At 42.6% G+C, this 23408-nt stretch overlaps 1 protein-coding gene across 2 annotated transcripts; it reads right to left on the bottom strand.

Moving 5' to 3' along the window:
• Positions 1–3575: 3575 nt before the first annotated feature.
• dnase1 (deoxyribonuclease I) lies at positions 3576–22509 on the bottom strand. Of its 2 annotated transcripts, XM_045715931.2 has the most exons (9): positions 22279–22508; positions 20158–20299; positions 18740–18828; positions 17545–17631; positions 15921–16036; positions 10788–10900; positions 7813–7967; positions 6969–7062; positions 3576–3848 (listed from the first exon to the last, which is right to left on the bottom strand). In XM_045715931.2, exons 2-9 carry the CDS (start codon positions 20296–20298, stop codon positions 3783–3785), a joined length of 861 nt encoding a protein of 286 aa, XP_045571887.2. In that variant the 5' UTR covers position 20299; positions 22279–22508; the 3' UTR covers positions 3576–3782. The 2 variants fall into 2 exon arrangements, with proteins under 2 accessions (XP_045571887.2, XP_045571888.2); XM_045715932.2 differs by lacking the exon at positions 6969–7062 and having other exon boundaries at positions 22279–22509.
• Between the last annotated feature and the right edge of the window lie 899 nt (positions 22510–23408).

The raw sequence follows: 23408 nt of genomic DNA, 5'->3' as shown, positions 1-23408 counted from the left end.
TCTATTCATAGTGTCTCAGAGTAGGAATGTTCAACCAGGTTCAGGTCCCCTCCTCCCTCCTCTATTCATAGTGTCTCAGAGTAGGAATGTTCAACCAGGATCAGGTCCCCCTCCTCCCCCTCTATTCATAGTGTCTCAGAGTAGGAATGTTCAACCAGGATCAGGTCCCCTCCTCCCTCCTCTATTCATAGTGTCTCAGAGTAGGAATGTTCAACCAGGTTCAGGTCCCCCTCCTCCCCCTCTATTCATAGTGTCTCAGAGTAGGAATGTTCAACCAGGATCAGGTCCCCTCCTCTATTCATAGTGTCTCAGAGTAGGAATGTTCAACCAGGATCAGGTCCCCCTCCTCCCTCCTCTATTCATAGTGTCTCAGAGTAGGAATGTTCAACCAGGTTCAGGTCCCCCTCCTCCCTCCTCTATTCATAGTGTCTCAGAGTAGGAATGTTCAACCAGGTTCAGGTCCCCTCCTCCCCCTCTATTCATAGTGTCTCAGAGTAGGAATGTTCAACCAGGATCAGGTCCCCTCCTCTATTCATAGTGTCTCAGAGTAGGAATGTTCAACCAGGATCAGGTCCCCCTCCTCCCTCCTCTATTCATAGTGTCTCAGAGTAGGAATGTTCAACCAGGATCAGGTCCCCTCCTCTATTCATAATGTCTCAGAGTAGGAATGTTCAACCAGGTTCAGGTCCCCTCCTCCCCCTCTATTCATAGTGTCTCAGAGTAGGAATGTTTAACCAGGATCAGGTCCCCCTCCTCCCTCCTCTATTCATAGTGTCTCAGAGTAGGAATGTTCAACCAGGATCAGGTCCCCCTCCTCTATTCATATTGTCTCAGAGTAGGAATGTTCAACCAGGATCAGGTCCCCCTCCTCCCCCTCTATTCATAGTGTCTCAGAGTAGGAATGTTCAACCAGGATCAGGTCCCCCTCCTCTATTCATACTGTCTCAGAGTAGGAATGTTCAACCAGGATCAGGTCCCCTCCTCCCCCTCTATTCATAGTGTCTCAGAGTAGGAATGTTCAACCAGGATCAGGTCCCCCTCCTCTATTCATACTGTCTCAGAGTAGGAATGTTCAACCAGGATCAGGTCCCCCTCCTCTATTCATACTGTCTCAGAGTAGGAATGTTCAACCAGGATCAGGTCCCCTCCTCCCCCTCTATTCATAGTGTCTCAGAGTAGGAATGTTCAACCAGGATCAGGTCCCCTCCTCCCCCTCTATTCATAGTGTCTCAGAGTAGGAATGTTCAACCAGGTTCAGGTCCCCTCCTCCCTCCTCTATTCATAGTGTCTCAGAGTAGGAATGTTCAACCAGGATCAGGTCCCCTCCTCCCTCCTCTATTCATAGTGTCTCAGAGTAGGAATGTTTAACCAGGATCAGGTCCCCTCCTCCCTCCTCTATTCATAGTGTCTCAGAGTAGGAATGTTCAACCAGGTTCAGGTCCCCTCCTCCCTCCTCTATTCATAGTGTCTCAGAGTAGGAATGTTCAACCAGGATCAGGTCCCCCTCCTCTATTCATAGTGTCTCAGAGTAGGAATGTTCAACCAGGATCAGGTCCCCCTCCTCCCTCCTCTATTCATAGTGTCTCAGAGTAGGAATGTTCAACCAGGTTCAGGTCCCCCTCCTCCCCCTCTATTCATAGTGTCTCAGAGTAGGAATGTTCAACCAGGATCAGGTCCCCCTCCTCCCCCTCTATTCATAGTGTCTCAGAGTAGGAATGTTCAACCAGGATCAGGTCCCCCTCCTCCCCCTCTATTCATAGTGTCTCAGAGTAGGAATGTTCAACCAGGATCAGGTCCCCCCTCCTCCCTCCTCTATTCATAGTGTCTCAGAGTAGGAATGTTCAACCAGGTTCAGGTCCCCTCCTCCCTCCTCTATTCATAGTGTCTCAGAGTAGGAATGTTCAACCAGGATCAGGTCCCCTCCTCCCTCCTCTATTCATAGTGTCTCAGAGTAGGAATGTTCAACCAGGTTCAGGTCCCCTCCTCCCTCCTCTATTCATAGTGTCTCAGAGTAGGAATGTTCAACCAGGATCAGGTCCCCCTCCTCTATTCATACTGTCTCAGAGTAGGAATGTTCAACCAGGATCAGGTCCCCCTCCTCTATTCATACTGTCTCAGAGTAGGAATGTTCAACCAGGATCAGGATCAGGGTTCCCCTGATGAAATGTAGGGGAGAGCGTGATGGAAGAGGTGAAAGGTAGAGAGAGAGTGATGGAAGAGGTGAAAGGAAGAGAGAGAGAGTGACGGAAGAGGTGAAAGGTAGAGAGAGAGTGATGTGAAAGGTAGAGAGAGAGTGATGGAAGAGGTGAAAGGTAGAGAGAGAGAGTGATGGAAGAGGTGAAAGGTAGAGAGAGAGAGTGATGGAAGAGGTGAAAGGTAGAGAGAGAGTGATGTGAAAGGTAGAGAGAGAGTGATGGAAGAGGTGAAAGGTAGAGAGTGATGGAAGAGGTGAAAGGTAGAGAGAGAGAGTGATGGAGGAGGTGAAAGGTAGAGAGAGAGAGAGTGATGGAGGAGGTGAAAGGTAGAGGGAGAGATGGTAGAGGTGAAAGGTAGAGAGAGAGAGAGATGGTAGAGGTGAAAGGTAGAGAGAGAGAGATGGTAGAGGTGAAAGGTAGAGAGAAAGAGATGGAAGGGGTGAAAGGTAGAGGGAAAGAGATGGTAGAGGTGAAAGGTAGAGAGAGAGAGATGGTAGAGGTGAAAGGTAGAGAGAGAGTGATGGTAGAGGTGAAAGGTAGAGAGAGAGAGTGATGGTAGAGGTGAAAGGTAGAGAGAGAGAGTGATGGAGGAGGTGAAAGGTAGAGAGAGTGATGAGGAGGTGAAAGGTAGAGAGAGTGATGGAGGAGGTGAAAGGTAGAGGGAGAGATGGTAGAGGTGAAAGGTAGAGAGAGAGAGAGATGGTAGAGGTGAAAGGTAGAGAGAGAGTGATGGTAGAGGTGAAAGGTAGAGAGAGAGTGATGGTAGAGGTGAAAGGTAGAGAGAAAGAGATGGAAGGGGTGAAAGGTAGAGAGAAAGAGATGGAAGGGGTGAAAGGTAGAGGGAGAGAGATGGTAGAGGTGAAAGGTAGAGAGAGAGAGATGGTAGAGGTGAAAGGTAGAGAGAGAGATGGTAGAGAGAGTGATGGTAGAGGTGAAAGGTAGAGAGAGAGAGTGATGGTAGAGGTGAAAGGTAGAGAGAGAGAGTGATGGAAGAGGTGAAAGGTAGAGAGAGTGATGGAAGAGCTCCAGGCTGGATTCCAACCCATGCTGTCAGTGGTACATTGTACATGTGCTCCAGAGGCAGAGGCTTGGACCTCTAAACCACCTCAAGCCACATTTTTAGATTGTTGGGACAGACAAAATCTGTAGAGAAGCAATCTTATAACCTTCAAATGGTTGGGTTTAATTGATCAAACAGTAGCCATATGTGTTTAATAGGTGTATCTGGTTGGATTGGACGCCATTCCACTGGTGTCTGAGCTGTTACTGAGGGGCTTACAGAACCAAACTCCAACATGAATATAGAATTCATATGTGCTCTTCCATCTCTTATAAAGCACTTGTTTCAGCTTGAATGTTGGACACAAACAACAACAGGAGTACAGTTCTACTGAGTTTTATTGGAACAGGACATGTCGACACAAATGATAACAGGAGCACAGTTCCACTGAGTTTTATTGAAACAGGTCATGGTGATGACACTCAACTGGCACCCTATTCCCTATAGAAGGCCCTGGTCCAAAGTAGTGCACTACAAAACGAATAGGGTGCAATTTGAGAGTGTCTGAACACTTCCTGGAGGTGGGCTCATGCAGCAGGGGCGTGACCAATCAGCTTCACCTCAACAGGGTAGTGGTCGCTGACAGCCAATGCCTGAGAGGGGGAGAGAGAGTAGAGCTGTACCAGTAAGACACTGTTACTCTACCTAGCTCAACACCAACCATTTAAAATAGGCTACTAAAATCGTTCCAATCCTGATTAGAAGGCAAAATGCAAGTAGCTGTCTCCTATTGACTGAGGTGAATGTTCAGTCTCCTATTGACTGAGGTGAATGTTAAGTCCTCTATTGACTGAGGTGAATGTTCAGTCTCCTATTGACTGAGGTGAATGTTCAGTCTCCTATTGACTGAGGTGAATGTTCAGTCCTCTATTGACTGAGGTGAATGTTCAGTCTCCTATTGACTGAGGTGAATGTTAAGTCCTCTATTGACTGAGGTGAATGTTCAGTCCTCTATTGACTGAGGTGAATGTTAAGTCCTCTATTGACTGAGGTGAATGTTAAGTCCTCTATTGACTGAGGTGAATGTTCAGTCTCCTATTGACTGAGGTGAATTTTCAGTCTCCTATTGACTGAGGTGAATGTTAAGTCCTCTATTGACTGAGGTGAATGTTCAGTCTCCTATTGACTGAGGTGAATGTTCAGTCTCCTATTGACTGAGGTGAATGTTCAGTCTCCTATTGACTGAGGTGAATGTTAAGTCTCCTATTGACTGAGGTGAATGTTCAGTCTCCTATTGACTGAGGTGAATGTTCAGTCCTCTATTGACTGAGGTGAATGTTCAGTCTCCTATTGACTGAGGTGAATGTTAAGTCCTCTATTGACTGAGGTGAATGTTAAGTCTCCTATTGACTGAGGTGAATGTTAAGTCTCCTATTGACTGAGGTGAATGTTCAGTCTCCTATTGACTGAGGTGAATGTTCAGTCTCCCATTGACTGAGGTGAATGTTCAGTCTCCCATTGACTGAGGTGAATGTTAAGTTTCCTATTGACTGAGTCAATTTTGCTTGTTTTTGCTGAGAGTTTTAAAATTGTGTAGAAATGCACAAACAGACTAGAGTTAAGAGTTGATTTACTGTTGAGGGGAAGCCTGGCTTGAGTTTAAGGTGAAATATGCAGAAATGGCTTCTCCATTTCCTGGTTGCTAAAATTCTAATAGTTCCCCTAATTTCATTGTATGTGACAAAACAAGCAAGTGTAGAGAATCCTTGTACCATATAAACTGCTAAGAAATACATCTTCAACAACCCAAAATATCACACTTAAAGGTTAAAGGTAGACTCAGTGAGATGACGTTGCAATGAGCATCACCACATATTTTGAAATGAGCCCTTGCTGAGACTTTGCTCTGACACAGTCCCAAAAAGTATCTGCACATGTGCACAGGTGCGCTTCACGCTGCTACAACGTGGTAGCTACGGGACCAAAGCAGAAGAGAAGTTTAGGGCAGGTAGCCTATTGGTTAGAGCAGCGGTCACCAACCGGTCGATCGCGATCCACTGGTCGATCTTCAAGGCATTCCTAGTCGATCACCAAACATTTCTGTAGAAAAGCCAATGATAAAGTGCTACTTTGTTTTTTGTATTCGTGTTGCCCTGTTGGCGATAGGTGCACTTGATCCAGAAGCCCTGTTGGCGGTTGGTGCACTTGATCCAGAAGCCCTGTTGGCGGTTGGTGCACTTGATCCAGAAGCCCTGTTGGCGATAGGTGCACTTGATCCAGAAGCCCTGTTGGCGGTTGGTGCACTTGATCCAGAAGCCCTGTTGGCGATAGGTGCACTTGATCCAGAAGCCCTGTTGGCGGTTGGTGCACTTGATTCAGAAGCCCTGTTGGCGGTTGGTGCACTTGATTCAGAAGCCCTGTTGGCGGTTGGTGCACTTGATCCAGAAGCCCTGTTGGCGATAGGTGCACTTGATCCAGAAGCCCTGTTGGCGGTTGGTGCACTTGATCCAGAAGCCCTGTTGGTGGTTGGTGCACTTGATCCAGAAGCCCTGTTGGCGGGTGGTGCACTTGATCCAGAAGCCCTGTTGGTGGTTGGTGCACTTGATTCAGAAGCCCTGCGCACCGGGTAGGCAAAGGGTTCCCATTTTGAACCATTTAATTTGTCTGAAAAGACAAACTCCGCCTACCCGGCGGACCGGGAGATCTGTGGCTAAATCGAGTTCGCATACTGCGCTGGCCAATCGGATATCTCAAACCACCGTTCCTACAGCTTCCACGACCAAAAGTTGGTGACCACTGGGTTAGAGCGTTGGTCCAGTAACTGTTGCCGGTTCGAATACCCGAGCTGACAAGGTGAAAAATCTGTCCATGTGGCCTTGAGCAAGGCACTTAACCCTAGTTGGCTCCATGGGTGAAGTACTGCTATGTCTGACCCTGTAAAACAACACATTTCACTGCACCTATCATAATACTATGGCTGACCCTGTAAAACAACACATTACACTGCACCTATCATACTACTATGGCTGACCCTGTACAACAACACATTACACTGCACCTATCATACTACTATGGCTGACCCTGTAAAACAACACTGCACCTATCACACTACTATGTCTGACCCTGTAAAACAACACATTATACTGCACCTATCATACTACTATGGCTGACCCTGTACAACAACACATTACACTGCACCTATCATACTACTATGGCTGACCCTGTAAAACAACACCTATCATACTACTATGTCTGACCCTGTAAAACAACACTGCACCTATCATACTACTATGGCTGACCCTGTAAAACAACACATTACACTGCACCTATCATACTACTATGGCTGACCCTGTAAAACAACACATTTCACTGCACCTATCAAACTACTATGGCTGACCTTGTAAAACAACACATTATACTGCACCTATCATACTACTATGGCTGACCCTGTAAAACAACACATTATACTGCACCTATCATACTACTATGGCTGACCCTGTAAAACAACACATTACACTGCATCTATCATACTACTATGGCTGATCCTGTAAAACAACACATTATACTGCACCTATCATACTACTATGACTGACCCTGTACAACAACACATTACACTGCACCAATCCGGTGTATGTGACAATAAAATATACATATTGAATGTTTAGCCTCACGCTTCAATGCTATCAGTTGTGGAAATGGACCCGATATTGTGTTTACTTCGTGCATGCAACATCATATGGCTGAGTCCACCTTTAAGGGTTAAGAGTTGTTACCATGCTGTGGCTGAGCTTCAGTTGTGTCATGTAGTTGAACACCTCAGCCGACCCAGGGACCACTCCTCTCATCATCTCAGTGGTGGCCACCACCCTTCACAACCAGACCAACAGTTAGTCTGTGAGTGGGTGTGTGTGTGACTTTGTGTGTGTGTGAGTGTGTGTGTGTGTGTGTGTGTGTGTGAGTTTGTGTGTGTGTGTGAGTTTGTGTGTGTGTGTGAGTTTGTGTGTGTGTGTGAGTGAGTAACTGAGTGATTGTGTGTGCTAGGTCTAACCTGTCATGGGGGCAGTTGGTGTGTGTGTGTTGTAAATGTGTGTGTTTGTAAATGTGTGTGTAAATGTGTGTGTGTAAATGTGTGTTTGTAATTGTGTGTGTAAATGTGTTTATAATTGTGTGTGTAAATGTGTGTTTGTAATTGTGTGTGTAAATGTGTGTGTTGAAATTGTGTGTGTGTAAATGTGTGTTGAAATTGTGTGTGTAAATGTGTGTGTGTAAATGTGTGTGTTTGTAATTGTGTGTCTAAATGTGTGTTTGTAATTGTGTGTGTAAATGTGTGTGTTTGTAAATGTGTGTGTTTGTAATTGTGTGTGTAAATGTGTGTGTGTTTGTAATTGTGTGTGTAAATGTGTGTTTGTTTGTAATTGTGTGTGTAAATGTGTGTTTGTTGAAATTGTGTGTATGTGTGTTGAAAACTAATGTGTACATGTGTGTGTGTTGTAAATGTGTGTGTGTGTTGAAAATGTGTGTGTATATGTGTGTGTGTGTTGAAAATGTATGTGTGTGTGTGTGTGTGTGTGTGTGTGTGTGTGCGCGTGCGTGTATAGGTGCATGGGTGTCTCTGACCTGTCGTAGGGACAGTCGGTGTTGGAGACAGTGGTGTCAGCGTGGTCAGGTATCAGCCAATGGTATCTGTCGTCTGTGAAGAGGCGTATCCGCTGCCAGTCTGATCCACTCACGTAGCGACAGCCTGCGTTGAAGTCCCCCAGTAGCACTATGTCCTGCCAATCAATTCATCAATCAATCAATCAATCAAACCTTTGTGTGCAAGTCAAGTTTCATGTTTTAATGTTATGTGCACAAGAACAGTGAAATGCCTTTCTCTTGTAAACTCTAAAACCCAACAATGCAATATTCAATATTAATGTAGTACAACACTGAACAAAAATATAAACGCAACATGCAACAATTTCAAAGATTTTACTGAGTTACAGTTCATATGAGGAAATTAATCAATTTAAATAAATTCATCAGGCCCTAATCTATGGATGTCACATGACTGGGAATACAGATATGCATCTGTTGGTCACAGATACCTTTAAAAAAAGTAGGGGTGCGGGTCAGAACATCAGTCGTCAGTATCTGGTGTGACCATCATTTGCCTCATGCAGCGCGACACATCTCCTTCACATTAGAGTTGATCAGGCTGTTGATTGTGGCTGGTGGAATGTTGTCCCACTCCTCTTCAATGGCTGTTCAAAGTTTCTGGATATTGGTGGGAACTGGAACCTACTGTCGTACACTTCTACCCAGAGCATCCCAAACATGCTCAATGGGTGACATGTCTGGTGAGTATACAGGCCATGGAAGAACTGGGGCATTTTCAGCTTCCAGGAATTGTGTACAGATCCTAGCAACATGCGGCCATGCATTATCATGCTGAAACATGAGGTAATGGTGGAGGATGAATGCCACGACAATGGGCCTCAGGATCTCGTCACGGTATCTCTGTGCATTCAAATTGCCATCGATAAAATGCAGTTGTGTTCGTTGTCCGTATCTTATGCCTGCCCATACCATAACCCCACCTCCACCATGGGGCACTCTGTCCACAACGTTGACGTCAGCAAACCGCTCACCCACACGACACCATACACGCTGTCTGCCATCTGCCCGGTACAGTTAAAATCGGGATTCATCCATGAAGATTACACTTCTCCAGCGTGCCAGTGGCCATCGAAGGGGAACATTTGCCCACTGAAGTCGGTTACAACGCCAAACTGCAGTCAGGTCAAGACCCTGGCGAGGACAACAAGAATGCAGATGAACTTCCCTGAGACGGTTTCTGACAGTTTGTGCAGAAATTCTTCGGTTGTGCAAACCCACAGTTTGATCAGCTGTCCGGGTGGCTGGTCTCAGACCATCCCGCAGGTGAAGAAGCCTGATGTGGAGGTCCTGGGCTGGTGTGCTTTTTTTTAGGCCGGTTGGACGTACTCCTCCAACGTCTAGAATTACGTTGGAGGGGGCTTATGGTAGAGAAATTCAAATTGAATTATCTGGCAACATTTCTGGTGGACATTCCTGCAGCCAGCATGCCAATTGCACGGTCCCTCAAAACTTGAGACATCTGTGGAATTGTGTGACAGAACTGCACATTTTAGAGCACAAGGTGCACCTGTGTAATGATCATGCTATTTAATCAGCTTCTTGATATGCCACACCTGTCAGGTGGATGGATTATCTTGACAAAGGAGAAATGCTTACTGACAGGGATGTAAACAAATTTGTGCATTTGAGAGAAATAAGCTTTTTGTGCGAATGGAACATTTCAGGGGATCTTTTATTTCAGCCCATGAAACACAGAACCAACACTTTACATGTTGCGTTTATATTTTTGTTCAGTCTGATTTCCTTAAATGAACTCTAACTCATTAAAATCGTTGAAATTGTTCCATTTTGTGTTTATATTTTTGTTCAGTGTACAGTATATATACAGGGTCAGTTCCAATACCATATTTACAATGTGCAGGGATACAGGAGTGATAGAGGTAGATACTGTATGTATAGGGGTATGGTGACTACGCATCAGGATATATGATAAACAAGAGTAGCAGCAGTGATTGTACGAAACATTTCCATGACAGACTGACCAGGTGAATCCAGGTTAAAGCTATGATCCCTTATTGATGTCACTTTGCTAAATCTACTTCAATCAGTGTAGATGAAGAGGAGGAGACAGGTTAGCCCTTTCCTGCAGTCAAAGACCAACATCTCCCTCTTTGGCCTCATGGGTAGTAATAATAATATTCATATGACTAAATACAGTAATATTTTATTTATTTATTCATATTTTTTCATAATGAATAAAGATGCATAATTACTAACGATGGAAATCTGGTGTTTCTATGTCAAACAGTTTTGTTATATTTCAGTCTTCTGTGATGAATATAAAGTGTAATATTGGGATTCAAACTCAACATGGAATACATGTTAAATCTATAACTCAATAGTATGAAGGTGTTCTTAATGTTTTGTGCACTCAGTGTAAATGATGATTATATGTGTGTGTGGAGTCAGTATACGTGTGTGTGTGTGTGTGTCACTGTGTGTGTCACTGTGTGTGTCCCTGTGTGTATGTGTCACTGTGTGTATGTGTCAGTGCTGTGTGTCAATGTGTGTGTGTCAGTGTGTGTGTGTATCAGTGTGTGTGTGTGTGTGTCAGTGTGTGTGTCCCCGTGTGTGTGTGTCACTGTGTGTGTGTTAGTGTGTGTGTGTGTGTGTGTGTGTGTGTGTGTGTCAGTGCTGTGTGTCAATGTGTGTGTGTGCGTGTGTGTGTGTGTGTGTGTGTGTGTGTGTGTGTGTCAGTGTGTGTGTGTATCAGTGGGTGTCTGTGTGTGTGTGTATCAGTGTGTGTGTGTGTGTGTGTGTGTATCAGTGTGTGTCTGTGTCAGTGTGTGTGTATCAGTGTGTGTGTAGAGTCCATAGAGAGAAAATAAAATAAAAGCCAGTATTGAAGTCCCCTAGCAGAACTACTACAGAGGAGAGTGCGTGTGTGCGTGCCTGTATCTGTGTTTGTTTGTGTGTGTGTGTTGTATAGTCACATTGGTGTTCCAGCGAGCTCTGACGTCAGTGGCCACATCGTACAGAGCGTCAACCTCCTTCACTGCCGAGTCTGGAGACGTGTGTTGAGGTATCAAAACAAAGTTCCTCACAGCTAGAAGAGAGGGAGGGAGGGAGGCAGGGAGGGAGAGAGAAGGAGAGAGAGGCAGTGAGGTAAAGAGAGAGGGAGAGGGAGGGGAGGGAGGCAGAAAGGGAGGGAGAGCGGCAGGGAGGCAGGGAGGGAGAAAAACAGAAAGAGGGGAAGGGAGAATTAAAGATTTAATGTCTTCATTAATCATGAGTTTTTCAAGATATTCAGCCTGGTCTCATAGACTAGATGGAACTGCAACGTGGACGCTGGGAGTCGGGAAGCAAATTCAGGGAGTGTATTTAATAAATAAATGAACATAGAACAAAACAAGAAACACGGGCAGCGTACAGACATGAACACTGGAACAGAAACAACAATGCCTAGGGAAAGACCCAAAGGGAGTGACAACAATAGTTTAAAGACAGATTATTTCACTTATAATTCACTGTATCACAATTCCAGTTGGCCAGAAGCTTACATACACTAAGTTGATTGTGCCTTTAAACAGCTTGGAAAAATCCAGAAAATGATGTCATGGCTTTAGAAGCTTCTGATAGGCTAATTGAAATAATTTGAGTCAATTGGAGGTGTACCTGTGGATGTATTTCAAGGCCAACCTTCAGGCCATAATGACCATCATTATGTTTGGAGGAAAAAGGGGGAGGCTTGCAAGCCGAAGAACCCCATCCCAACTGTGAAGCATGGGGGTGGCAGCATCATGTTGTGGGGGTGCTTTGCTGCAGGAGGGACTGGTGCACCTCACAAAATAGATGGCATCATGAGGGAGGAAAATTATGTTGATATATTGAAGCAACATCTCAAGACATCAGTCAGGAAGTTAAAGCAAATGGGTCTTCCAAATGGACAATGACCCCAAGAATACTTCCAAAGTTGCGGCAAAATGGCTTACGGACAACAAAGTCAAGGTATTGGGGTGGCCATCACAAAGCCCCGACCTCAATCCTATAGAGAATTTGTTGGCTGAACTGAAAAAGTGTGTGCGAGCCAGGAGGCCTACAAACCTGTCTCAGTTAAACCAGCTCTGTCAGGAGGAATGGGCCAAAATTCACCCACCTTATTGTGGAAAGCTTGTGGAAGGCTACCCGAAACGTTTGACCCAAGTTTAACAATTTAAAGGCAATGCTACCAAATACTAATTGAGTGTATTTAAACTCCTGACCCACTGGGAATGTGATGAAAGAAATAAAAGCTGAAATAAATCATTCTCTCTACTATTATTCTGACATTTCACATTCTTAAAATAAAGTGGTGATCCTAACTGACCTAAGACAGGGAATTTTTACTAGGATTATATGTCAGGAATTGTGAAATACTCAGTTTAAATGTATTTGGCTAAGGTGTATGTAAACTTCCGACTTCAACTGTATATAGGGAAGGTAATCAGGAAGGTGATGAAGTCCAGGTGTGTCTCATGAAGCGCGAGTGTGCGTAACGATGGTGGCAGGGGTGCGTAACGATGGTGGCAGGTGTGCGTAACGATGGTGGCAGGGGTGCGTAACGATGGTGGCGGGTGTGCGTAACGATGGTGGCGGGTGTGCGTAACGATGGTGGCAGGTGTGCGTAATAATGAATAAACTGTTGACAACGAGCGCCAGAGAGGAGGAGCTCGAGTAGACGTCACAGTAACGTAGTAAATGTACATTTGGGACACACAAATTTGTACAATATGTTACATTTGGTTACATGACAAAGATGGTTATTTAAGACAAAAGTAGGGTGGTTGGACAAGGGCGAGTTTGAATCTCATTACGTACATTTTAGCTAATTAGCATTTTAGCTATTTAGCAGCTAGTTACAACTTTTTAGCTACTTTGCAAGTACTTAGCATGTCAGCTAAGACCTTCCCCTAACCTTAACCCCCAACCTAGCTAACGTTAGCCAGCTAGCTAATGTTAGCCACCTAGCCACCTAGCTAGAATTCGTAACATCTCATACATTTTGCAGATTCGTAACATATAATATAAATTGTAATTCGTAACATACAGTGCATTCGGAAAGTATTAACACCCCTTGACTCTTTCCACATTTTGTTACGTTACAGCCTTATTCTAAAATGGATAAAAAATGTTTTAAATCAAATCAAATCAAATTTATTTATATAGCCCTTCTTACATCAGCTGATATGTCAAAGTGCTGTACAGAAATCATCATCAATCTACACACAGCACCTCATACTGACAAAGCAAAAACAGGTTTGTATAAATTTTTGGCCATTTAAAAATAAATTGACAAAAAAAGGTATTTACATAAGTATTCAGACCCTTTGCTATGAGACTTGAAATTGAGCTCAGGTGCATCCTGTTTCCATTGATCATCCTTGAGATGTTTCTACAACTTGATTGGAGTCCACCTGTGGTCAATTAAATTGATTGGACATGATTTTGAAATGCACACACCTGTCTATATAAGGTCCCACAGTTGACAGTGCATGTCAGAGCAAAAACCAAGCCATGAGGTTGAAGGAATTGTCCATAGAGCTCTGATACAGGATTGTGTCAAGGCACAGATCTAGAGAAGGGTACCAAGAAGTTTGGATCCACCAAAACACTTCCTAGAGCTGGCCACCCGGCCAATGCGAGCATTCTGGGGAGAAGAACCTTGGTCAGGGAGGTGACCAAAAACCTGATGGTCACTCTGACAGCACTCCACCAATCAGGCCTTTATGTTAGAATAGCCAGATGAAAGCCACTCCTCAGTAAAAAGCACATGACAGCCCACTTGGAGTTTGCCAAAAGGCACCTAAAGACTCTCAGACCATCAGAAACAAGATTCTCTGGTCTGATGAAACCAAGATTAAACTCTTTGGCCTGAATGCCAAGCGTCACATCTGGAGGAAACCTGGCACCACCTCTACGGTGAAGCATGGTGGTGGCAGCATCATGCTGTGGGGATGTTTTTTAGCGGCAGGGACTGTGAGACTAGTCAGGATCAAGGGAAAGATGAACGGAGCAAAGTACAGAGAGATCCTTGATGAAAACCTGCTCCAGAGCGCTCAGGACCTCAGACTGGGGCGAAGGTTCACCTTCCAACAGGACAATGGCCCTAAGCACACAGCCAAGACAATGCAGGAGTGGCTTCGGGACAAGTCTCTGAATGTCCTTGAGTGGCTCAGCCAGAGCCCGGACTTGAACCCGATCGAACATCTCTGGAGAGAGCTGCAAATAGCTGTGCAGCGACGCTCCCAATCCAACCTGACAGAGCTTGAGAGGATCTGCAGAGAAGAATGGGAGAAACTCCCCAAATACAGGTGTGCCAAGCTTGTTGCGTCATACCCAAGAAGACTCCAGGCTGTAATCGCTCCCAAAGGCGCTTCAACAAAGTACTGAGTAAAGGGTCAGAATACTTATGTTATGTAAATGTGACATTTCAGTTTTTTTTATTGTAATAGATTTTCCTTAAATTTGAAAAAAACTGTTTTTGCTTTGTGATTATGGAGTATGTGTATAGATTGATGCAATTTTTTATTTTTTAAATCCATTTTAGAATAAGGCTGTAACGTAACAAAATGTTGAAAAAGTCAAGGGGTCTGAATACTTTCCGAATACACTGTATCATATGAAATGGGTGATGGACGTCCACAAATGAATACATACATATCATACTAAATGGAGTGTCTCGGATTCATGTACAGAATAAAAGAAGAAGAAGAAGAAGCAGAGAGACACTTGTAACGTCATCAACAATCTAATCAAATCAAATCTAATTTTATTTGTCACATGCGCCGACAGGTGTAGGTAGACCTTACCGTGAAAATGGCTACTTACGAGCCTTTAACCAAAAATGCAGTTCAAGAAAAGTAGACCTAAGAAAATATTTACTAAATAAACTAAAGTAACAATTTTTAATTAAAAGCAACACAATAAAATAACAATAACAAGGCTATAAACAGGGTACCGAGTCAATGTGCGGTTTAGTCTTGGTAATTTGGCCATGTAAGTAAGGTTAAAGTGATGCATAGATAATAAACTGTGAGTGGTATGGTACAAAACTAATGTAAATAGTCCGGGTGTCCATCTGATTAATTGTTCAGCAGTCTTATGGCTTGGGGTAGAAGCTGTTAGGGAGCCTTTTGGACCTAGACTTGGCGCCATGCGGTAGCAGAGAAAACAGTCTATGACTTGGGTGACTGGAGTCTTTGACAATTTTTTGGGCCTTCCTCTGACATCGCCTAGTATATAGGTCCTGGATGGCAGGAAGCTTGGCCCCAGTGATGTGCTGGGCCGTACGCACTACCCTCTGCAGCGCCTTACGGTCGGATGCCGAGCAGTTGCCATACCAGGTGGTTATGCAACCGGTCAGGATGCTCTCGATGGTGCAGCTGTATGATGCAAAATGCTTCATGACACTTTGCTTCTGTCACATCCTAACAATAGAAAGCTGTTATTTTCTAATGGTAGAGTAGGTCAGGGCGTGACAGGGTTTTTTTTCTAGTTTTTGTATTTCTATGTTTGTTTTTTTGGGATGTTCTCCAATTAGAGGCAGCTGGTCATCATTGTCGCTAATTGGAGATCATACTTAAGTAGTTGTTTTTCCCACCTAGGTTTGTGGGAGATTGTTTCTGAGTTAGTGTATGTTGCACCTCTTCGTCACGGTTTGTTGTTTTTGTTCTTTAGTTTATTTGTGTATTTTGCATAGTTTCACAGTTCAATAAAATATGTGGAATGATACACACACTGCACTTTGGTCCGCTCCTTCCGACGAACGACGTGAGAGCTTCTTGAAAGTCTAATATGTTAAACTTGCCTGCTGACATGTAAAACATCTTGGGACTGACTGTATCAACAGTGGACTAATGAAAAAAATACACGTTTTTTGAGTTAATATTTTTTTATGTAAAGGAACCTCATATTTTTTCTATCTCTCTCTCTCTCTATCGCTCTCTCACACACACACTGAATCTCTCTCTCCCTCTCATTCCCCCTCTCCCTCCCCGCTCTCTCCCCATAATCATCTCCCTCCCCCTCCCACCTCTCCCCATCACCCCCTCCCTCTCCCATTCCCTCCCCCATCTCCCCCTCTCTACCTGTGTAGTTCGAGGAGAACATGACAATGAAGGGTTCTCTAATGAAGGTATCTGTACCGCAGGGCTCACAGCCGTCATCGTACGTGTAGTTCTTAGCCACAGAGACCGTCTCCTCTCTATCATATAACAGGACAAACACACGCTTTAGGAGATGGTTTCAGTGTTTAGTGCGCACAGAACGGCACAGTACAGAGCAGAACAGAACCTGTACAGGTAGAGGTATCTCTCTGTATATTACCTGTACAGGTAGAGGTATCTCTCTGTATATTACCTGTACAGGTAGAGGTATCTCTCTGTGTATTACCTGTACAGGTAGAGGTATCTCTCTGTATATTACCTGTACAGGTAGAGGTATCTCTCTGTATATTACCTGTACAGGTAGAGGTATCTCTCTGTATATTACCTGTACAGGTAGAGGTATCTCTCTGTATATTACCTGTACAGGTAGAGGTATCTCTCTGTGTATTACCTGTACAGGTAGAGGTATCTCTCTGTATATTACCTGTACAGGTAGAGGTATCTCTCTGTGTATTACCTGTACAGGTAGAGGTATCTCTCTGTATATTACCTGTACAGGTAGAGGTATCTCTCTGTATATTACCTGTACAGGTAGAGGTATCTCTCTGTATATTACCTGTACAGGTAGAGGTATCTCTCTGTATATTACCTGTACAGGTAGAGGTATCTCTCTGTGTATTACCTGTACAGGTAGAGGTATCTCTCTGTATATTACCTGTACAGGTAGAGGTATCTCTCTGTATATTACCTGTACAGGTAGAGGTATCTCTCTGTATATTACCTGTACAGGTAGAGGTATCTCTCTGTATATTACCTGTACAGGTAGAGGTATCTCTCTGTGTATTACCTGTACAGGTAGAGGTATCTCTCTGTATATTACCTGTACAGGTAGAGGTATCTCTCTGTGTATTACCTGTACAGGTAGAGGTATCTCTCTGTATATTACCTGTACAGGTAGAGGTATCTCTCTGTATATTACCTGTACAGGTAGAGGTATCTCTCTGTATATTACCTGTACAGGTAGAGGTATCTCTCTGTATATTACCTGTACAGGTAGAGGTATCTCTCTGTATATTACCTGTACAGGTAGAGGTATCTCTCTGTATATTACCTGTACAGGTAGAGGTATCTCTCTGTATATTACCTGTACAGGTAGAGGTATCTCTCTGTGTATTACCTGTACAGGTAGAGGTATCTCTCTGTATATTACCTGTACAGGTAGAGGTATCTCTCTGTGTATTACCTGTACAGGTAGAGGTATCTCTCTGTATATTACCTGTACAGGTAGAGGTATCTCTCTGTGTATTACCTGTACAGGTAGAGGTATCTCTCTGTATATTACCTGTACAGGTAGAGGTATCTCTCTGTGTATTACCTGTACAGGTAGAGGTATCTCTCTGTGTATTACCTGTACAGGTAGAGGTATCTCTCTGTGTATTACCTGTACAGGTAGAGGTATCTCTCTGTGTATTACCTGTACAGGTAGAGGTATCTCTCTGTGTATTACCTGTACAGGTAGAGGTATCTCTCTGTGTATTACCTGTACAGGTAGAGGTATCTCTCTGTGTATTACCTGTACAGGTAGAGGTATCTCTCTGTATATTACCTGTACAGGTAGAGGTATCTCTCTGTGTAGGTACTGCGTCCCAGTTCCTCACTGACAATGTGACGGTACCTATAGGGAGACAAGCCTCTGACAACAAACAAAACACACATTACAATATCATTATGTAGTTATTAAACAACACACATTATAATATCATTATGTAGTTATTAGACAACACACATTACAATATCATTATGTAGTTATTAGACAACACACATTATAATATCATTATGTAGTTATTAAACAACACACATTACAATATCATTATGTAGTTATTAGACAACACACATTACAATATCAGCATGTAGTTATTAAACAACACACATTACAATATCATTATGTAGTTATTAGACAACACACATTATAATATCATTATGTAGTTATTAGACAACACACATTATAATATCATTATGTAGTTATTAGACAACACACATTATAATATCATTATGTAGTTATTAGACAACACACATTACAATATCATTATGTAGTTATTAAACAACACACATTACAATATCATTATGTAGTTATTAGACAACACACATTACAATATCATTATGTAGTTATTAAACAACACACATTATAATATCAGCATGTAGTTATTAAACAACACACATTACAATATCATTATAGAGTTATTAAACAACACACATTACAATATCATTATGTAGTTATTAGACAACACACATTATAATATCATTATGTAGTTATTAGACAACACACATTACAATATCATTATGTAGTTATTAAACAACACACATTACAATATCATTATGTAGTTATTAAAAAACACACATTACAATATCATTATGTAGTTATTAAAAAACACACATTACAATATCATTATGTAGTTATTAAAAAACACACATTACAATATCATTATAGAGTTATTAAAAAAACACACATTACAATATCATTATAGAGTTATTAAACAACACACATTACAATATCATTATGTAGTTATTAAACAACACACATTACAATATCATTATGTAGTTATTAAAAAACACACATTACAATATCATTATGTAGTTATTAAACAACACACATTATAATATCATTATAGAGTTATTAAACAACACACATTACAATATCATTATGTAGTTATTAAACAACACACATTACAAAGTCTTTATATCAGAGGGGCTGTCATTGGTTAGTGGATGTAATATTGTTTCAGGGCTGTGATTGGTCTTACTTGTTGACGTGCTGCATCAGTTTGTTGGTTGCTGATAGGTCAGTGTCTCTTACTTCCTGGATCAGCACGATATCATAACGGTGCACTATCTAATACATAAAAAATCATAATATAAATGAATAACAACTAAGGTTCCCGGAAACAGCCTAGTCTTGGACTAAGAAGTACTTTCAAATGGAGAATCTACAAACACTTTTCGTCCCAAGATGTTATGAGATAAAGCGTTACATTATGATGTTATGAGATAAAGCGTTACATTATGATGTTATGAGATAAAGCGTTACATTATGATGTTATGAGATAAAGCGTTACATTGTGATGTTATGAGATAAAGTGTTACATTATGATGTTATGAGATAAAGCGTTACATTGTGATGTTATGAGATAAAGCGTTACATTATGATGTTATGAGATAAAGCGTTACATTGTGATGTTATGAGATAAAGTGTTACATTATGATGTTATGAGATAAAGCGTTACATTGTGATGTTATGAGATAAAGCGTTACATTATGATGTTATGAGATAAAGCGTTACATTATGATGTTATGAGATAAAGCGTTACATTATGATGTTATGAGATAAAGCGTTACATTGTGATGTTATGAGATAAAGCGTTACATTATGATGTTATGAGATAAAGTGTTACATTATGATGTTATGAGATAAAGTGTTACATTATGATGTTATTAAAGTGTTATTGTCACGTCCCGACCAGTATAAGGGTTATTTGTTATTGTAGTTTGGTCAGGACGTGGCAGAGGTTATTTGTTTTATGTGGTTCGGGGTGGTGGTTTATGTAGTAGGGTGTTTGATTTATTATTTCCGGGTTTTTGAGTACTGTTCTATGTTAGTGTATTTCTATGTTCTGTCTAGTCTGTTGTATTTCTATGTTTTGTTTATTGGGGTTGGACTCTCAATTGGAGGTAGGTGTTTTCTCGTTGCCTCTGATTGAGAGTCCTATATATGGGTATGTGTTTGGTTTAGTGTTTGTGGGAGATTGTTCCATGTATAGCTTATGGCCTTACAGGACTGTTTATTCGTCGTTGTGTTTCATTTGGTGTACGTGTTTATTTTGGTTTTTCCTTCTTTCCCTAATAAAAGAAGATGAGTACACATATACCCGCTGCGTTTTGGTCTCAATCCGACGACAACCGTTACAGTTACATTATGATGTTATGAGATAAAGTGTTACATTATGATGTTATGAGATAAAGCGTTACATTATGATGTTATGAGATAAAGCGTTACATTATGATGTTATGAGATAAAGTGTTACATTATGATGTTATGAGATAAAGTGTTACATTATGATGTTATGAGATAAAGCGTTACATTATGATGTTATGAGATAAAGTGTTACATTATGATGTTATGAGATAAAGCGTTACATTATGATGTTATGAGATAAAGCTCTACCTGAGTGATGATGTCCATGAGGGTTGAGTTGGAGGACTTCTTGTCTCCGAATGTCTTGATGTTGAAGGCTCCTAGCAGCAGACAGCCTCCCAGCTGCACCAGGGTCAATAGGAACAGCACTAACAGACAGGCTACACGCATTCTGGAGGTCAGGGGTTAGAGGTCAGATATTACAGGCCACACGCATTCTGGAGGTCAGAGGTTACAGGTCAGATATTACAGGCCACACGCATTCTGGAGGTCAGAGGTTACAGGTCAGATATTACAGGCCACACGCATTCTGGAGGTCAGGGATAAGAGGTCAGAGGTTAGAGGTCAGATATTATAGGCCACACGCATTCTGGAGGTCAGAGGTTACAGGTCAGATATTACAGGCCACACGCATTCTGGAGGTCAGGGATTAGAGGTCAGATATGGGGTTATATCCTGCTTGTTTGGCCCTGTCCTGGGGTATTGTCGGACGGGGCCACAGTTTCAACCTGACCCCTCCAGTCTCAGCCTCCAGTATTGGGTTTCTGTACAGCACTTTGTGACTTTGCCAATGTACTGCAAGTCATCCCACTTGGACAACCCTGCTTTAGCAGTTTGATCACTGACAGTTAGCTTGCCAGATTTTTTTTAAGAAGCCTGTTGTTAAAATACATGGTGGTGTAAGAGAAGCCTGCTAGTAAAATAGATGCTGGTGTAAAAGAAGCCTGTTGGTAAAATAGATGGTGGTGTAAAAGAAGCCTGCTAGTAAAATAGATGGTGGTGTAAAAGAAGCCTGTTGGTAAAATACATGGTGGTGTAAGAGAAGCCTGCTAGTAAGATAGATGGTGGTGTAAAAGAAGCCTGTTGGTAAAATACATGGTGGTGTAAAAGAAGCCTGCTAGTAAAATAGATGGTGGTGTAAAAGAAGCCTGTTGGTAAAATACATGGTGGTGTAAAAGAAGCCTGCTAGTAAAATAGATGGTGGTGTAAAAGAAGCCTGCTAGTAAAATAGATGGTGGTGTAAAAGAAGCCTGCTAGTAAAATAGATGGTGGTGTAAAAGAAGCCTGCTAGTAAAATAGATGGTGGTGTAAAAGAAGCCTGCTAGTAAAATAGATGGTGGTGTAAAAGAAGCCTGCTAGTAAAATAGATGCTGGTGTAAAAGAAGCCTGCTAGTAAAATAGATGGTGGTCAAAGGTAGTGCACTATATAGGGAAAAGGGTGCCTTTGTTTTATGGACAAATCATTCACTGAACCCTAAACTAAATCTTGTAATAAATAATGTGGAAATTGAGCAAGTTGAGGTGACTAAACTGCTTGGAGTAAACCTGTATTGTATACTGTCATGATCAAAACATGTTGAAACGACATTAGCTAAGATGGGGAGAAGTATGTGTAATTAAGCGCTGCTCTGCCTTCTTAACGACTATCAACAAGGCAGGTCCTACAGGCCCTAGTTTTGTCGCACCTGGACTTCTGTTCAGTCGTCTGGTCAGGTGCCACAATGAGGGACTTAAAGAAAATTGCAAATGGCTCTCATGGCTCAAAGTGGAGAAGAGATTGACTTCATCGCTACTTGTTTTTGTATGAAGAGTTGACTTGCTGAATGCACCGAGGTGTCTGTTTGAACGACTAACACACAGCTCGGACAGAGATGCCACCAGAGGTCTCATCACAATCCCCAAGTCCAGAACAGACTATGGGAGGCGCACAGTACTACATAGAGCCATGACAACATGGAACTCTATTCCACATCAGGTAACTGATGCAAGTGGTAGAATCAGGTTTAAAAAAACGGATAAAAATACACCTTATGGAACAGTGGGGAATGTGAAGAGATACACACACACAGGAACAGACACACGCATACACACACACACCCTAGCACACGCACTCTACACACACGTTCATTGTAATATTGTTGTATGGTGGTATTATACATTTTGTATTGGAGATATGTAGTGGTGTAATAATGTTATATGATGTACTGTTTTATCTTTTGTTTTATATGTAATGTAAGTGTCTTAAAGTGTTTGGACCCCAGGAAGAGTAGCTGCTGCCTTGGCAGGAACTAATGGTGATCCCTAATAAATACAAATACAAATGTGGGACATAACCATAGTGTAAACAAAACATGAAGAAGAGTAACTTACCTGCTTGTGTTGGTTGGTTCAATATAGTGTGGGTCTGCTGCCTCAGTGGGGTCTGAAGGGAGAGGAAGCCTGCTATTATAGAGATAGGACAGAGCCCTCTGTGTGTCCGTTCTAACAGTCTACTGTAGTACCTTTGACACAGAAGCCCCTATCTGGCCCTATCTGGCCCTATCTGCCCCTATCTGCCCCCCGGCTTACATTCACCTGGGCTGGAGGCTGGGACTGTGGGAAAACATCCCGTTGGACCAGTTAGGTCCACAGAGGGAGGAAGAGGTGGGAGGAGGGGGGGGAGGAGTGAGGAGGGTGAGGGTAGTGGGGGGGAGTGAAAGCATCAAGGCTGAACTAGGTAGAGTGACGGTGGTAAGGAGGGAACATTGCCTTTAAAAGGTGCATAGCTGAAAAGTGGTGATGGGATTGAATACCCGGCCCAAGGCTAGTTCAGATGAAGATAAAGTGGTGATGGGATTGAATCCCGGCCCAAGGCTAGTTCAGATAAAGATAAAGTGTTGATGGGATTGAATCCCGGCCCAAGGCTAGTTCAGATGAAGATAAAGTGGTGATGGGATTGAATCCCGGCCCAAGGCTAGTTCAGATAAAGATAAAGTGGTGATGGGATTGAATCCCGGCCCAAGGCTAGTTCAGATGAAGATAAAGTGGTGATGGGATTGAATCCCGGCCCAAGGCTAGTTCAGATAAAGATAAAGTGGTGATGGGATTGAATCCCGGCCCAAGGCTAGTTCAGATGAAGATAAAGTGGTGATGGGATTGAATCCCGGCCCAAGGCTAGTTCAGATGAAGATAAAGTGGTGATGGGATTGAATCCCAGCCCAAGGCTAGTTCAGATGAAGATAAAGTGGTGATGGGATTGAATCCCGGCCCAAGGCTAGTTTAGGTGAAGATAAAGTGGTGATGGGATTGAATACCCGGCCCAAGGCTAGTTCAGATGAAGGTAAAGTGGTGATGGGATTGAATACCCAGCCCAAGGCTAGTTCAGATGAAGATAAAGTGGTGACGGGATTGAATCCCGGCCCAAGGCTAGTTCAGATGAAGATAAAGTGGTGATGGGATTGAATCCCAGCCCAAGGCTAGTTCAGATAAAGATAAAGTGGTGATGGGATTGAATCCCAGCC

The sequence above is a fragment of the Salmo salar genome, chromosome 03 (assembly GCF_965601325.2).
Source record: "Salmo salar chromosome 03, fSalSal1, whole genome shotgun sequence".
NCBI lineage: Eukaryota > Metazoa > Chordata > Actinopteri > Salmoniformes > Salmonidae > Salmo > Salmo salar.
The sequence above is the reverse complement of the archived record's forward strand: the minus strand, read 5'-3'. Positions and strand labels throughout refer to the sequence as shown.